The following is an 18,988-nucleotide window of genomic DNA, read 5'->3' on the forward strand; positions in this document are numbered from 1 at the left end:
TTATGCACTTCGTACATCTTCATTCGTCGTCCGTGCGGCCAACGTGTGTCTTTTGTACGTTTTGCCGGTGTCAGGTTTGGGCAAAATGTCAATTTTTTTCATACAACGCACTTGCAGACTCCTATGTGTGTCCTGCACCACACGCGCACCCCCATAAGTAATTAATGCAGCCAACGCACGTTCAGATATTTCATACGTCCTCCATGCGTGCCGAGATCTTACTCCTTCATGGTCACCACAACTACGTTCTCCTAGAACAAAAAACAACAAAATGCAGCGATTTGGGGAACGCCAAAAATAGCGCGACAACAATAGTATGTGACCTAGCCTTAAGTAGATCCACATTTTTTCTACTACATATATGCTACAAATCATAGAATATGAGTTTTCATGCTAAATTTCAAGGCTAGCTAAACAGGGACCACTGCTCACTCATCTTGTATCCTGCAGTCAACCTGTCAGTGTCAATCACTGCCAGTCACATACAACATACCTGTTGTATGTGTGTGTGTTATATCATACTCATCACAACACAATATCAGTGAATGTTATTACTGTGCTCTTGTTGGGAATATTTCTCTTTCTCTTTGGTATTGCTGTGCGTTCGTGGCTGTGTTTTCATGTGTCTGGTTGCTGGAAAGTGTTCTCAGGATCACGTCACAGCCAAGATGGCAGCGGTTCAGAAAACTCGCTGGGGGGCGTTTGATAATTACAACTTCATTTCACTCGTATTTTATAGTTGTTTACTGGCGGATGACAGCAGTCTGGAAAAAAAAGTTTTATTAAGTGTGTTCTTTCCTTTAAACATTTTTTTGGTGTGAAGAGCACTTTAAAGTTAATGATATCTTGTACACAGTACATGCATATATTCATCATTTAACATTTCAAAAGATCTCATTTCAAATCTGTCACTCAGTTCATTATCCATGCTTCTGTCCGGTCGACACCTTTCGGATGACAGTTGAGGAATAGATATTGTGCAGTCATGGCTGCCCTCTTTTCACACAAGCACAGTGCTCATCTCGAGGGAGAAGTTTTGATCATCTCTCAAGTGCCATGGTCAGTGCCAAGTGTCATGGCTTGTAAGGAGACCTAATATAGACTGACAGCAGCAACTCCCCATTTGCTGCTACATCACACCTGCACAAGAACCAGATAACTCACTCATTAAAATCTTATCCTACATTTGCAACTTTTCAGACTTATGTTTGAAATATTTTACTCTTGTTCTACACGATGTGGAAGTGCCATTTCATGAGGTTGGTATGTTTTTAAGTTATCTCTGGTTTCATTTTTATGCCGCTGCTCAATCTTCGGTACGGTCGGGTATGAGAATTTTATGAGAGCTTGTGAATTTCTCATGTCACAACTTCAGGAAGTCCATGAAAGGCAACTTGCTGAGTTGTCCAAAGGTAATCGACGACAGCTGCTCAGTACCGTGGGTCGCTTTTCGTTGAAAATGGCAGGCAGAAAGTGATTTTTGGAATGTAAGAATTGTGTATCTTTCCATGGGCTTTCCAAGAAAAATGAGTAAAGAAGCAATGTGTCGTGGTTCACTTCCTGTCCTTGCCCTCTGTACTTCCCTGCCTTCTCCTGGGCATGTTCTCTCTTTTGCAGGAGACTACTGGGTGCACCTGCCCCTGATGAGCACCAACCCCTCTTAAGCTGATGGACTGCACCTGGGAGACGCTGGATTAGTCCGCTGGGTTTGTGCCACATGTATGGACAGCTCTTTAGACTTTAACTACCTCTGTTGCATTACACGTACTTAACTTATTTTATCCTCTTGAAGACTTAGCGTTCCCCATCGTCTCCCAAAGTGTGCGCCCACTGCTCACGGCTCTCCAGGTGATTTTTTCATTTGCTTATCCACACACCATCGCCTTTAGTTGTTCACTTAAGACTGTATTAAAAGACTCACTTACCTGCTCACCTGCCTCTGCATCTGGGGTCCAGAGCCGATCCTCACATAACACAATGGAATGATTTGTTGTTTTCTGGGGAGCTAAAGACCTACCTCACGGTCACTGCTCCTCTGCTCTTGCCACGTCACCTGTTTTGTGAAGAAAGCACAGTTCGATGCTGGATTCTGTAATATTCATCCAACTACAACGGGTACTCATTATTCGGCATTTGTGACTCCACAAATTTGCAGATTTTGGGGGGAAAAAAAATTAAGGCTTCATTGAAGACGTGATTGTTGCCAAAGACAGTATGTGGCCGTGAGATCAACATGAACACCACCTTTTGTGTTTTACCATTTAAAACAATTCACATCTCACACACATCCCATTCACCCTAAGTTGATAACGGTTAGTGTATGCCCCAATTAGCGCGTTTTTCAGTTAAAATTTACGATAAAAGTCTGACTCGGTTTGCGTACATTTTCAGGTTACTGTACAACAGGGGTGTCAAACTCGTGCCATGGAGGGCCGAGACACTGCAGGTTTTCTTACCAGCTAGTTACTAAAGCAGGTGATTTTAATGATCAGCACCTTCAATTTGAGGGAAGGAGCTCATCAATCAAATCACCTGCTGGAGAAACTGGTTGGAGATAAAACCTGCAGTGTCTCGGCCCTCCGTGGCACGAGTTTGACACCCCTGCTGTACAATATGGCGCGTGTCTTGTCTTGTTTTCTTTAGTAGCTTGCTAATTTATTGTGGTTAATTGGTTCCGGACCCAACCGTGAATTTCAATAAGTAGGATTCATTACTTATAAATGTTAGTTAGAGGAAAGAAAACCTGTTTACGACCTTCTAAGTAAATTTTTTAACATTATTAGAGCCCTCTAAACATGAACTAACACCCCATATGGATTAAACTTTACACTATATATATATATATGTGTGTGTATATATATATATATATATATGTGTGTGTGTGTGTATATATATATATAAAATATAGTACACATAACATAACACATAACAGAAAAATAAGCCATTTAAAACATAAATAAGACTTGTGTGCTTGTGTGTGTTGTCATAAATGTGTTCCCTAGGGGGGCTGAGTAAAGGGGTGGATAGGGAGTGAAATTGGGGGTTCAGAGTTGAGTTTTAGTTTGCCCTGGGTTATGGTTGCAACATTAGCCCATGTTTTTACTCGGGATTATTGTGCTTTAGTGACCAGTGCAGAATACTACCGGTACATATCATTCACGGCATCTTTGAATGTGTCTTCTTAATGCCTTATATTTGTATTTTAGGTCATTTAGCCATTTTTATACTTGAAAAAGTTTAATTTAGATAAAAAAATACTAAAACGTAGTTAGATATGCATATTTTTTGTACTATTATTAGGCCGTATTCAACCATGAAACAGCGTGATTTATTAATTAATATATTTTTGAAAAACAGTGATCGCTCAGTGGCGAGGGACAACTATGTGGAAACAGGAAGCGGAAATCAGCTCCGTCGACCATCTATGATGTCATGAGCGGTTGACTGTTATTCTTTTGATAACTACATAACTACTATTAACATAATTACACCACAAGTCTCAAAAAAGTTAACACAACACATTTTTATAGCTGTAAAATTATAAATTTACATGCAAAAAAAATGTAAATGAATATAAATGAATAAAAGGGATAAATGAACATTTAAGATTACTTTTACCAAAAATTAAGGTTAGACGTGATGACGTGTTTCCAAAGACGCAAAGTGGCAGCGAGATCAACACAGACACCACCTTCGTGTTTTGCCATGACTTATTTCCTGAATTCAATAGTGTTTCTCACCTTCTTTGTCAAAATGCTGGTACTTGCAACTCTTTTTGGCTCCATTTTGGGTTATTTTGCAGCTGTGATCAAAAGAAAAACAGAGACTTGAGGTGAGAAACAGTACTGAGTTCAAGAAATAACTAAAAATAATAATAATTAAAATAAACACCAAAGTGGAGTCTGTTTATCCATCCATCAATTTTCTATGTCGCTTCTCCTCATGTTGCTGCCAAATCATTTCTTTTGCAACAATCACATTTTCAATTAAGCCTTAAATGTTCATTTATCCCTTTCATTCATCATTTATATGTATTTACATGCATTTCCAATACTTTTCTGCATGTAAAACTACAATTATAAAACTATAAAAGCGTGTTTTATGTTAAAGATTTTTGTACATTATTGATTATTGATTAGAGTACATTTCGGTTAGAGTCGGACCTTCTGGATGGGACTAATGACTCTACCTAAAATTCCACTGTAATATCTTCTGACATTCATGGAATATTTTATTAGCGACACTTACTATAGTGCCCCACTAAGATCCAATATCATTTAAATGATAAACAGGATAGGGCCCGTTTAACAAAACTGGTACACAATTTTACATACAGCTTGTGACTGATCTTCACATTTGATAGAAATGCCAAAATGTGTTAATGACAAATATGTGTCAAATATGATGGAAGACAGATTTTGTGTTTGTTTAGACGCAGATACTATGACACTAGTATCAGACACTGTTGATTTTCTAACTGTAAATTATTATTTGAATAAGATATTATATATTATATTTCCAAAATGTATATGTATTTACTAGGGGTGTCACGAGATGAGACGATACACCAGATTGGGTCTACGAGACGAACTTAGCCTTACTTTTATTAAAAATATATGACAATATATCGCAATACTGTATATCTACTAATATAGTTTCTACTGCATTACACTCGTGCACTCTGTTTATGCTACCAGTCCTGCCTCCACCCACGGAGACAAAGAGACTGTATAACTGACAAATGGGCTCACTCCGTTCATGCCGTTGTTCTATGGAACAAAAGCAGGAAGGTGCTGAAACCAATGCACAGAGTGAACTGTCCTTCCTGCCTGTTAGGAGGCAGGAGATGAGGAAAGCAGACACGCATGCACATGGCAATGTATTGAGGCCGGCAAAATTCTCCAGTTCATTTTCATTTATTGTGTGATTAATTAATTGATTTAATACGGTCCCAGGTCTATGTATTTTTCTGAATGAGAAATCTTGTCACGTTTTAATCTTGTGAGATCTTCTGACAAGAGATCGTGTGACACTACGAGCATTTGCATACAATTTGATGTACTAATTTACAAATGTGTTTTTTTATGTGAATTTTTTTTATCGTTGCACCTGAAAGTTTCCCACTACCCGGTTCGGCCCCACCAACAGAGCGGTACCGGTGACAGAATAAAAAGAATAAAACAGAATAAATGTTTCCCATAAGAAATAATGTAAAAAAACATTAATCCAGAAACCCATAAATGTGAACACAAAATACATTTTTATCCATCCATCTTCTATGTTGCTTATCCTCACTAGGGTCACGGGTATGCTGGAGCCTATCTCAGCCGACTTGTGGCGGGGGTACACCCAGGACTGGTCGCCAGCCAATTGCAGAGAACATATAGACAAACAACCATTCACACTTATGGACAATTTAGAGTCGACAATTAACATAACATGCATGTTTTTGGAGGAAACTGGAGTACCCGGAGAAAACCCATGCACGGGGAAAAGAAGATGACACAGAGATGCCCAACGAAGAATTCAACCCAGATCTTTCCGATGTCCTGACTGTGTGACCAACATGCTAACCACTAAGCCACCATGCAGCCCTACAGTTTTATAGTTTTACAATTATTATGCAGAAAACACTGAAATATAAATGACAAATGAAAGGGATAAATTAACATTTAAGGTTACTTTTACCTTCATTACAGACGTGATTGTTGCCAAAGACACTATGTGGCAACAAGATCAACACGGACACCACCTAGTTATTTATTTAATGTATTTAAATAGTGTGTCTCACCTTCATCAAAATGCTGACACTTTCTTTGGCTCCATTTTGGGTTACTTTGCAGCCGTGATTAATAAGAAAAGCAGAGACTTGTTCCGTAACTGTAACTGTATTAGTTAGTAAAGAACTACGGAGTCAACCGCTGAAAATGTCAAATCCAAGTCAGGAAAATGTAATTGTGCTTAGTGTAAGCACGTCTAACAAGTAATGAACCCCTCCTATGACTTACAAACATAAAATGTATAATAAAAAAAACATGTGTAAAAATTCAACAAACAAAAAAGATAAATGTAGTTAAATTGTTATCATGACTAAAAAGTGAAAATTTTGATGGTCATACCACCTGTTGTGAACCTCTAGCCTGGTGTTTGCTAGCATGCTATTAGCATTTCTAAAGTACTTAAATAATGCAATGTATAAATTGGCATTTGACCTGAGTAAAATAGCTTAAAAGCTATCATGCTAACAGTTAACATGCTAAGTAGTGAAAGTGCCAAAGCAGTTCTATAGTGTCCCAACATCATGAATGTATGTGCATTTTGATATTCTGATATTAAAATAGGAAAAATGCTAACACGCTACAGTTAGCATGCTAGCACCTATCAAGATAGCACTGAAAGTGCCAAGGCAGTACTATAATGTCCCTACATATGTATTTACGCTACACTGTCAGCTATTTTTTGTCATTTCAAGAGTTGGGTGGATCCAATCACAGCTGGCAAATAATAATGTCAAAAATTCAAGTTACTCTCAGGTGGTGTTAATTAGTCTGATTATAATCACGAGTTGTTTATTTTTCCCGGTGATATAATCCAGTTCGGTCGGCATGCAAATGAAAGACTCTTTGCTCGTCTGTCATTAGGAACTCTTCTTCCAGAACGTACAATTAAACAGTCAATTATGAGAACCTTTTCAAAGTCAAACAAAAGCCTGTTTCGCTTGAGCTCTCACTCGCTGATGCACACACATGCGCTATCAGCATCTGTTTTAGACTTGAAATAAATATGCACACGTGTCCATTTATCTTCTTCCATTTGGCACAAGGACGATACGTTGTGGGAACATCACATCGGTCGACTATCAGTCACAACTTGCAGCAGATGGGCAGCTCCTCACTTCGATAAGAATGATACCCACAGCATATCATCGTATGTGCTATAAATGTAATAGCAGTTCACATGACTGGGAGGCTAAATGGCCTTCTTTAATGAGAGACAGAGAAAGATCAATTATGGAAGGTCACTTATCAAGATATATATGTGTGTTTATGGTATATATATTAGTGGTGTGACGGTACAGGTAACCCATTGTATGGTCCGCACCTCGGTATTCGGCCTACGGTTTTGGTCTGGTTTTGCTACATTTTTAGTGCGTAAAAAGAACAACTTTTGCTCCCAAAATTCTCTTCATTGTTATTAAAAGATTTTTAAAATGAAGCATGAAAATGAAATTGCAACGTATTGACAGATAACTTCCCAATAAATAAAATTCTCAAAAAATACAGTTTATCGATATAGTGTATAGAAATCTAAAGAATGTGGGGGCCACTTTGATGTGTACATTAAAGATGCTAAAACCAGTCATTGTAGGTCAGTATATTGTGCTGTATGCTATATGAGCTTTGTGTTATAGGTACTGAAGCAAATAATTGTAATATCTAATAATATAACTCATAAATAACGTTTCTTTTTAGAATAAGCCGAAAATGGCACTTTGGACACCCCTGGTTTACAGTGTTTGAACAGGGCGATGGTTATTTTACTTTTAGTAAAGTTCCTTACCTGAAGTGCAGCGTTAATAGTTGCAGCGTGCAAAACCGTTCTCATCTCTACTAAACAACGGCAGCACGCTGCTTTCATCTTATTGCACTCATCTTTGTCCGTTTACAAAGGTGTAGCTTCCAAACACAGGTGATGACGTCGGGGCCAGGAGTCGTTAAAGCACATTGCAGACACAGACAGGCGGGGCCGCACGGCTGTTGTCACCGATACTCTCCAATATATACTCTGTCCTTTACTCTGTCGCCGAATGCGTCACCTTTTTGTCTGCTTTTAGGCAGATTGTCCCTCACTTGTATGTGTATATACAGTGTGGGAAATGGGACAGTTTTTCGCCAGCCTCGACCGGCACACGTGCATACACACAAAGTGCCAGATGTATTGCAAAACCCCTGTCAATAAGGTCGGATTGTCCCGTGCAGGGTGGACCAAATGTACCGTTGCATCCCCCCCCAATCTAATATACATACAGTCCAAGACATGTAAAAAGCATGTTCTTTATACCGGGACATGATACCAACTCAAACAATTGGATTTTACAGGTTTTTGCTGAAGACACCCAGAATGTACATGAATGAAGGATTTTGGCTTTACAATATGAACGATGAACTATAAGACATTCAACATCAAAGACTACGTCAGCTTTGGGTCAGTATATCATTTTAGTCTTTACTAACAGTGATTGAGATGATTTTTCTCTCCTTCAATCAGCTTTGTATTGTTTACGTCCCAGAAGACTTCCTTGACATGTTTGGAATCAAACAAAAGCAAAAATGCAACAAACAGTAAAAAAACCAACAGTAAGAAACACACAAATCTGCTAAAATGTCACTTTGCTGCAGAACTTTGTCATGTACAGTAAAGATTGCTCTCCCTCTCCTCGTGCTCCTTAGTATACACACCCCCACTCTGCTTTGTATTGCCTTCTCAGAGCTGCTGTGACACGGTAATTACAAGTACTACTACCGTAAAGCACAGACCCTCTCCTTTCTAGGGCCTCATCTATAAAAATGTGCATGGAAATCTGCCTAAAAGTCTGCGTGCACCAGATATCCAAAATGTGCGTACCGACAAAAAATATTCAAACCTAAAAAAAAGTGGCATATGCACACATTCACGCAATTTGTGGTTCATAGATTCCACTTTGAGGAGAATTGAAGAACTCCGCCTCAAGTTACGCCCTTTGCACGCCTCCACTTTGCCATTGAGGATCAATGCAAAGTGACTCATGAATGTGGCATCCATTTTTAAAGAGCCTTGATTGCATTGGAATCACATCTGGTGGGAAGACCATGAGGATGAAGAAACGGACTTTCATGGAAATGGAGGTGGAAATACTGGAAAAAGTGTCATATTTGGAAGACACAGCAGTGGCATAATAAATAAAACAAAGACTGAGTGAGAGCACATCCGCTGTCATATGTGAGAAAGGAGCTGAGCCAACAGAGGCAAAAAAAAAAATATATCCGATATTAAGGCACACATTTCCATTTTTACTGAGCATGTTTTTAGATTTTTTGGCCGCACGGCTGTCTAGTGGTTAGCACGTTGGCCAACACAGTAACAGCTTGGCGATTGGGAAGACCTGGGTTCGATTCTTCCCTGGTTCTTCCCTGGTTCGATTCTTCCCTGGGCATTTCTGTGTGGAGTTTAAATTGGAGTCTAAATTGTCCATAGGTATGAATGTGAGTGTGAATGGTTGTTTGTCTATATGTGCCCTGCGATTGGCTGGCGACCAGTCCAGGGTGTACCCCGCCTGTCGCCCGAAGTCAGCTGGGATAGGCTCCAGCATGCCCCCGCGACCCTAATGAGGAAGAAACGGTATAGAAAATGCATGGATGGATGGATAAACTTAGCAAAATCTGTTTCATTTAAAGGCGTACGCAAAAACTCAAAACGGGTATGAAGTTACGTCAAAGATTAATTGCTGTAATTCCAGACAGATATTTCAAAATTATTTCACTTAATGATGACATTAACAGCATAAAACTGTGTTAGTTCAAAGCACAACAAAAGAAAACCCCATCATTTGTGGAAATGGAAAGAGAAAGACACCACTGACATACTTGACATGTGCAGTGAAAAACTTTGGACATACTATCTCTATGTATTGTAAATTTAAACTTTATAGAATTATTTAATTTACAACCTGTTGTTTGTTAGAATGATATTAATCACATATCGTCATGATTATAAAATAAAACAATGGCGTAGTCAAGCGCTGCGGTGTGTTTTTCATGTATCTTTTTGTCAGCATACTCTACACTCGTGCGTAATGGTGTTTATGATAAATGACACATGATATCCATCAGTGTCGTGTAAAATAACATCACTCTCCACAAATGTTTTATGTCAATAATGGCGTGCGTGATGTTTTCATGCAGTGATGGATACATCTTTACTGGCTTCCACTGCATGTTTATTTCTAACATATGATATCACTTCACCACTTAAAATGTGCGTTAGCTTTTTGCCATGTCTCCAAAAAGTGCATACGCCCGCTAGAAAGGGTGCGTACTGGTGCGCTCATGCCAGGTTGTATTTTTACAGTAACGTACTTGGCGTGGAAAATTGCGTACGCAACTTTTCGACCCTGTTTGGTGCGTTCGCAAGCTTCATAGGTGAGGCCCCTGGTTATTATTCTGGTCATGTTCGGCATTTTCATGACAATTATAGTGATATGAATGTATGGATTCCACTAATGTCTGTGCTTCTTTCTGTAATTCTCGTTATCAATTTAAATCACCAGCTGTTGAGATTGTTGCTCATGTGCACATTACCAATAAACCACAAGCTTTGTATTAAAAATGTATGTGTAATCTTACACCCACTCAAGACAATAAATATTGCAGTATGAGCAATATAAAGAGTTATGCTTGTTATGCAGATCAAAATTTCAAAAGCATTCGGTGACAAAGAAATCGGTGTTTGCAAAGTATATGTTGTTGTTATAAGAACAACTACAGAAGTCCAAAAGGAAGAACAAGTCGAACAGAAATTCCCGCAAGAGCAAACACAACTAGATGAAGCCATTTCAGTAAAGATTGAGTGTGAATACTGAAATGCTGAAGCTGAACTGAAATGTCGAAATATGCTGAACTCTATCAAGCAACTGAGGATCGAACCAGCTACCACCAGGTCGGTAGATGACCCTTAGCCATGCCACTGAGCAAAGAACATGTAGAATGTTTTATGTCATGTTAAATGTAAAATTAATTTCCACCAATAGGGGGCAACATAAAAATTACACTTTCATATTCAGTAGGAAAAATGCCCACAAATATTGACTTAAGGAAAATGTGGGAATTTTTAGAAAAATCCTGAAAGACAGTCTACATGTCCTAAATGAGCTGAATTGAAATGACCTGAAATGTATGAATAAATTATTTAATATAATGATTACAATCATTACAGGGCCGCATGGAATACAGGAACAGCCTGGAGATCGGGAAGACCTGGGTTCGATTCTCCCTTGGGCATTTCTGTGTGGAGTTTGCATGTTCTCCCCGTGTGCGCGTGGGTTTTCTCCGGGCACTCCGGCTTCCTCCCACATTCCCAAAAACATGCATGTTAGGTTAATTGGCGACTCTAAATTGTCCATAGGTATGAATGTGAGTGTGAATGATTGTTTGTCTATATGTGCCCTGCGATTGGCTGGTGACCAGTCCAGGGTGTACCCCGCCTGTCGCCCGAAGTCAGCTGGGATAGGCTCCAGCATGCCCCCGCGACCCTAATGAGGATGAAGCGGTATAGAAAATGGATGGATGGACAATCATTACAATGATTACAGTGGAGTCAAGGATCGAACCAGTGGGAATATTTTGAAAAGTCCTGATAGATAGCCAACGTGTCCTGAATGAGCTGAACATAGTCTTCCTTCCTCATCTGTCTACAGCATCTAATTCATGTTTTTAAAGTTACGTGTTTTGTGTGTAGGCTATCCTCTTTGTCCTTGTCTTCTTGCCAGCCTCATTGTTCCGGTCCAGCCGCTCCTTTTGGATGAGCGTCTTTTTCTGTTGTAAGTTTTATTAGTATTTCGCGGTTCCATTTTGTGTTTCTCTCTGCCTCTCGCCTTTTTTTTTTTTTTGTCGCCAATTCTACCTGAGCCTCTGCTTTCCGGGTGTATCCAAAACCCAAACATCACAAAAACAGTTATGACATTTGATATGCAGAACCAGAGCCCATCACTGGCAAACGTGCTGCATCCCCAAGGTCGGGCTGGTTATGTTTAATACTTTCAGCTGTAACAACTGCAACAACAGCATCTGCTCCATGCAGACAGCCTATCAATGCAAACAAAGTCACATTATTGGGCTTCTATTTGCATTGATGACAACAGCTTCAGTGTGCTTTTAATAAATCATTTTGCTAAAATTTAATGATACTGTATGTTTCTTAACCCACTCATTGAAATACTATAATGTGTTATAGTTCCAGGGGCCACCAGTGAATGGCGAAAAGAGTAATTAATATGCCCTTAAAAATGTCTCTTTTTCACACACTTGACTAAAAACCCTCTTGCTATATCGACGTTGACAATGACATTTGCAATAAAAGTGACTGTTGTCATTATTAGGTTAGATTGAGCTCGAGAACCCTCCCCTTCTCTTTTCAATATGCCCCACACACTTATTAAACACAAAAGTATGAAATGTATAGGTACTCACCACTAATGAACGATAATGTAAGATGATCCACGAACAGATGGAAACGGAGTCACGGTGTAGACGTTATACAGTAACCCCTCGCCACTTCGCACTTCAAATTTCATGGCTTCACGCGACTCTAAATTGCCCATAGGTATGAATGTGAGTGTGAATGGTTGTTTGTCTATATGTGCCCTGCGATTGGCTGGCGACCAGTCCAGGGTGTACCCCGCCTGTCGCCCGAAGTCAGCTGGGATAGGCTCCAGCATGCCCCCGCGACGCTAATGAGGATGAAGCGGTATATAAAATGGATGGATGGATATTAATCAAATATTTTTGGGGTTGAATATGGCCTATTATTAGTCAGAAATATGCATTTAAGTAAACGGTCCATATTTGTTGCTTAAATTAAGCACGTTCAAGCATAAAAATGGCTAAATGAACTAAAACATAAATATAAGGCATTCAAAAGACACATTCAAAGACATTGATGATATGTAGTATCCTACGCTAGTCATTAGGGGTCAGTAATGTTACTGTAATGTTGGTACCAGACTTGATCGCCAGAACAACAGGCTTTTATTGCAGGTTTGAATTATCTCATAATAGGCACAATACAGTAATCCCTAACGTGGGCTACTGTTGTGGCCGTTCAAGGACTGCCGAACAAAGTGCAAAATCTTACAGTTTGATGAAAAAACATTATGAGTGAAGAATCGAGACAAAAACATGTAAAAAAAATTATGGCCTTTTGTAAAAGAAATACATATATGCTGTACATTTTACCTATATTTTCACGTATTTATAAATGATTAGCAAATTATGATGGATGAGATGTTTTCTGCAGAAAAAGATGGCCTATTTTTGGAGACATTTTTTTTTAGCAAAGATCTGCAAATATGCTGGGCCGTGAATGCTGAATTGCAAATGTGCGTTTCCACTGTATGACAGTATGATATACTGTGCAGAAAGGTGACAGATGTAGCCAGTTCTGTGAGATCAATAACTATGCTAACAGTGCAGGGTTAGATCTTAATGGAACAAAGACTGATTATTCACTTTTTGCCCTCCTTTCCAATAATTGACAATGTCTCTTGTTTGTGTGTGGACATAGAGGTGAGAGTCTACAGCAGGACAAAGGCTTCATGGAGACTTAATAATTGATAATAGATGATGTTCTCACAAGGATGGAAAACACGGACTTGGGTGAAGGACTCGTGCAATTGATTCAGTATAACCTAATCAGTGACATACAGCCAGCTCCACCACATGCTCGTTTGTCACACACCTGGACACCACACATCACTTGAAGTGTGAAATAATACCACAAATGTAAATATACCTCTAACCCGCACGGCTTGAAAAGGATGAAAAATGAGAAAAGCACAGACCTCAAGATTAAATAAATCTAAAAAGAAAAACAACCAGGTGCTGTTAATCACTTGGGGGTAAACTCGACACATGGCCAGCTTAGTGACAGTGTAAACCCATTTGTAAACATGTCAACCATGAGCATGCCAAATATATCCAACAAGTGGTGGCAACAACTGATGCAACCTGAAGCAAGCGCGAGGGATTAGTTCTGCACAGTGGGAGGTAGTGCATTGCCTTTACAATGAGGGAAGATAACTTTATACATTGAAACATTTTTGAATGTATGCATACTTTCCTTAATGGGCCATTCCACCAAATCGGTGCCATTTGCACCCCCAGGAAATAAAATGTAGAATGCATTATTGTGCCTCTTGTCAGATAATTCAAACCTGTAATAAAAACCTGTTGTTCCGCCAATCAAGTCTGGTGTTTGTGTGTCAGTAACAGTAACTGACACTTAGTAACCAGTGTAGAATACTACTTATCATTCACATTGTATTTGTATTTTACTTCATTTAGCCATTTCTATGCTTGAAAATGATTAATTTAGAAAAAAAAAATGCAACATTTGCTTCAATATACATTTACTAATTTACTAATATGACAATAACATAACATGGTTTAATAATTAATATACTTTTGAAAAACTGTGATAGAGTGAAGGGACCAATGTATTTGTTTATTTTTAAAATGCAGCATTTGTTGTCATGCTATTATCATAAATGCCATGTGGCTATGTATTTGCAAATTCTTTGCTTAAAAACTCACAAAACAAAAATAAAGTTGCCTGAGAAACATTTTGGGTAGTTCAGTATGTGGATTATTTAAAAAAAAAAACAGTATAGTGTAAGTTTATTTTAATACAGTGAGCTATCATATTCTAGTATGTCCTATAATATCACGGCGTTTTTTAATTTCGAAAAGAAATGCTAAAAATGTATCTTGCAAATAAACTTCGACTACAAATACTGTACCACAAAAGTTTAGTCGAATCCAAAGTGATTTTTTTGTGTGCACTGTCTCTTTAAGAATGTAGTCAAAACAAAGCGTAGCCGAGCCGGCTGCACGGAAGTGGTGTTGTTACCACGGTGTGAAATGAGCCGCTATAGTCTGAAAAAAATATATATATCCCCCGCTCGAAAATGCGGTTAATCTTGTAATTATTACTTCATTGTTTTTTCTTATCAGTATCTTGCAATTGCTTGAACTCATCGAAGGGATAAGCGGGCTACCTTGCTAGCTTCACCAACACAGGCGGCCATGCCTCCCTACTCTGAATTGAGGAAAAGCAATCACTTCTACTACTTCATCAAATTTACCCTAAATGTCTATTCGATGCTTTTTTCGGTAAGTGTTCTCTATTTTATTTTGGATTGACATGCAATTGGTGAAATAATGACTTGCGATATAGATCTTCATTGTCAACGCCAACCACCCAAAGACAACACCAGACTACAATTGGGAATACGGTTTTTAAACCATGGTCTTCTACAGGCATACATATGAGTTTTACAAGACGCACTTGTGCATAATAAGAATCATGATTGGTCATCATATTATTCGGCATAACCCAACAAGTCCTAATACCTCACATTTTAACCCACGTTTAAATTGTATGTCCTATTCTTATGAAATCACAGAGCCCACGATTAGGCAGCACTGCTGTGTGATATGATCTATATCAGATTCTATATTGATATTAAATACTTGGTCCTGGATAACGCAGATGACCATGTTTATTATCGTATGTATCCCAATGCTTTAACCCATTTCATCCTCATGTGTCTTGACGCTTTGTTAGTATCAACTTAAATCGCCATGTTTGCTAACGGGATTTTGTATGAACATCTCCGGCGGTCTAGCTAGCTACTGAATGATCAGCGCTCTATGTAAATGTGGACTCTACAAATCTCATGGTGGTCTAAACTTTCAACATGTTATATTTGTTGATGGATAATGTGCAGTATAAAGATCAGACTAAGCTATTGTTCGTAGCATCACACAGCGCCCACTGGCTAATCAACAGCACGGTGGTGCAGGGCGTTGGACCTCTTAAAGGGAAGACGACACTCTTTTTGTGGTGCCGACACAAAATAAAAGCTGCCAGAAAGATGCCTTTTTTTTGTTTCTACCAATATAAACTGTCATAGATCATATAAATAATCTTCTTTTGTGTCTTTAGTTAGATGACCATAAATTCCCGCAATTAAACATGAATATTTTCAGAATTCTAATTTCAGCTATGGTTTATTTGCAACAAGGTGCATTTAAGGAACATCATGTTTAGACTTGCCCAATTCAACATGTTCGAAAAGGAGTACGAAGAAAAATAACTTATTAAATCTACCCCCTCTCCAAGTATTTTACTGTTACTTCATTCACACCATATCTTTTACGTGCTGACGCTTATAATAATTCATGTCTTTAATATTTTGAGATGGATGTTTGTGGACGTTCTGTGTTTACGTATCAAAATTTACTAATAAGATTGTGTAGCAATAGATTGATATCTTATGCAGCAATGAAGGAAAGGAAAGAAAGAAGGGTACGGTATTGAATACTTTTAAAATAAAACCGAAAATAATCAAATCGGAGCAGAAAAACAAGACAGGTTATAGCTTGTGTGTTGATAAAGGAAAAGAAAAGAAGAATAAAAGGTAGTAAAAATAAAGGTATAAAATAAAACTTATGTAAATAATAAGGTTAAATAAAAAGTTTGTATTGATAATAGGGCTGTAAAAAATAACAGTAGTAATAATAATAATGGTAACTAATTTATTTAATTAACTAGATGATTGCAACGTCTGGAGACATTGCGTGTGAATGCCCAAGCCTGATGAGGTGGGGGGGAAAAACAAAAAATGGGTGAATAAAAGGAATAAAAATTCTATAAGCGATAAATCGATTAATCGAATGATTTAAAAAAAAAAAACAACAACAAAAAAAACAGGTTGATAATTATGGTGCACTTCATCTGCTCGTCTCTCTGTGCCACACAGGCTGGATGACAAGAGGGTTCACTCTGCATCTGTCTGTGCGCATTGGTTCTTTCGTAGAATGAACACAGAGAGTGGGCTCGCATCTCATTTAGCCTCTTTATGGAGGCGGGGCTACTAGTGAGTAGATACAGAGGGTTTAGCAGTGAGCTTTGTGAGGCAGCAAACGCTAACATAAAGAAGGCGCAGCCGACAGCCACAACGTGCGGACATTTCTGTTTTAAACAGAATGAACACGGTGAGCGCATGAACACAGACGGCCAACACGGACAGTTTTCTCAACTGGGGAAGAAACTACCAATGTAGGTGCCTGGGGCAGCGAAGCCTTCGTCCCGGCAGTAACGCTTACTGAGGTGTTTGGTCGGCAAATATAAACAAAATAGTGCAAAACGGTGCGCTCTAACAACCAGTGTCGCTGGCTACAATGCAAAAACATAAGTACAGGCAACTTCTGTGTCAAGATAATGTCTCACACAGGTACACCGTACACTACACTTGAGTACCATCTAGTGGTTCAAATGTGTAGTACACCTCTCATGACAATTATTGAAAAAAATGATCTAAAAAAATGTTTTCAATAACATCGATTATCAAGGATAATTTGTAGCACAATTATCAACCAGCAAAATGTGTTATCGTGACAGGCCTAGTGATGTATAGTACAAAAATGCAGAAACTTTAAATTACATAACACTTTTCTGCGTAATTAATGCCTGCGCATCGTTGCACCTCTTTGCTGTGATGGCAGACGGAGGCACACAGTGTGGCGTCCCCACAGATTTAGAGTCTAACACTCTTTTATAACTTTATTCTGACCTGAACACATCAACAGCAGTGCAATTCCAACACCATATACTGTATGTACTGTGGTGTGAAAAAGCGTTTGCACCCTTCCTGATTTCTTAGTTTTTTTGCATGTTTGCCACACTTAAATGTTTCAGCTCATCAAACTAATTTAAATATGAGTCAATGACAACACAACTGAACACAAAAAAAAAAAATCACATGATCGGCATATGCCAATAAATGCCTTTCAGTGTCGATCACAAAAGCCTAGTGGCTAGTACTCTTGCAGCTCACGGCGATCCCTGCAGTGTCTTACCCTAACTAGTCTTCGGTAGCAGCCTCCTCCCACTTTCCTTCACAGTGCGCAGGCGTGCCAGAACAAAAACAGTCACGTCTGCCGTGTGGAACTTAACTGCCAACACATGCCACAAAAACGATCGTGCGGGGGTGGCACGTTAAAAAAACTTTAATTTAATACGGCATTTGAAGAATAAACACTTGACGGAGTATGGTGAGTTTTCGAGGCTCAGGATGTGATCATCCAACAGCAGGCTAAGCAAATAACCCGAAAAATTATTGAGTTCATCGGACGAGATGGCCGACCTTTCTCAGCGGCGGAGGACATCCGGTTCGCCGAGTGCTCTCTCATTTGCTTGGAAGTCCTGCTAGAGCGCCACCAATGTACTCTCGCATCCAAAGTCTCCTTAAAAAAGGCGTCACATCCTCTGTAAGTTTCACAAGTGATATATGTTCTCTTTGATAAAGTAAGAAAATGTTTTTGTCTAAATGAAGGTACTTTTATGGTTCCTTTTTTCATATCATGTAGCCAGTAGCAGGGGTGCAGCCAGAAATTCAGGGCCCATGGAAAAAAAAATCACGTTGACCCCCCTTCCCAATTTTTTGGGCCCCCTGGCAGTCAAGGGACCTTGAAATTCCCCTTTATATGGCACCCCTGGCCAATAGCACTTATCATAAATACATTGAAAAATGTATAATTAATCCATGTGATTGGTATCGGACGATTTCAGTCCTGGATGATGGGTATCGGAATCGGCAGCATAAAACCCTGTTCGGGGCATCCCTGTATATTACATATTTGTATGTATTAAAAGCTTCAAATTGACTGAAAATTAAAGTCAAGCTAAACACGTCTGAAAATCTGTTTCTAGTGTTTCTTTCATAGTAGCTGAACTTTTGAATCCCATTTAAACCGTGTTATTATGAGCAATGAGCTGTTGCGTTCAAACACACCACGTCATTTCAGTTGAATTCACAGGTGTTTAGTTTATTTTCTGGGATTTCCGAGCATACCTAAATGCAGCAAATTGTACTTCTGCATTAAGCGTTACAAAGTGAGTGATAAGAAATATCAACTTATTGTTTTGCTTTGTATTTTTGTTTATATAGACCACACATACGCGCACAATAAAGAAAGTTGGAGTGAGTTGGAGATTCCAACATCATATACTGTATGTATTACACTGCTGTTGATGTGTTCAGGTCAGAATAAAGTTATAAAGGGGAGCCAGACTCGGACTCTGTGGGGACGCCACACTGTGCCTCCGTCTGTTGTCATAACAGAGAGGTGCGCATGCGTTAATTACGCTAAAAACATTTACGTACTTAATG

General features: G+C 38.9%; 1 protein-coding gene across 1 annotated transcript in view; it reads left to right on the forward strand.

Moving 5' to 3' along the window:
- The first annotated feature begins 14,618 nt into the window (after positions 1–14,618).
- The window catches only part of zgc:110329 (uncharacterized protein LOC550500 homolog), a 28,812-nt gene continuing 24,442 nt past the window's right edge, over positions 14,619–18,988 (forward strand). The window contains exon 1 of the mRNA XM_054773670.1: positions 14,619–14,924. Coding sequence (XP_054629645.1) covers positions 14,838–14,924 — 87 coding nt within the window. The 5' untranslated portion in view covers positions 14,619–14,837. The remainder of the gene's footprint in view (positions 14,925–18,988) is intronic.

This window comes from Dunckerocampus dactyliophorus, chromosome 4 (assembly GCF_027744805.1).
Source record: "Dunckerocampus dactyliophorus isolate RoL2022-P2 chromosome 4, RoL_Ddac_1.1, whole genome shotgun sequence".
Taxonomy (NCBI): Eukaryota; Metazoa; Chordata; class Actinopteri; order Syngnathiformes; family Syngnathidae; genus Dunckerocampus; species Dunckerocampus dactyliophorus.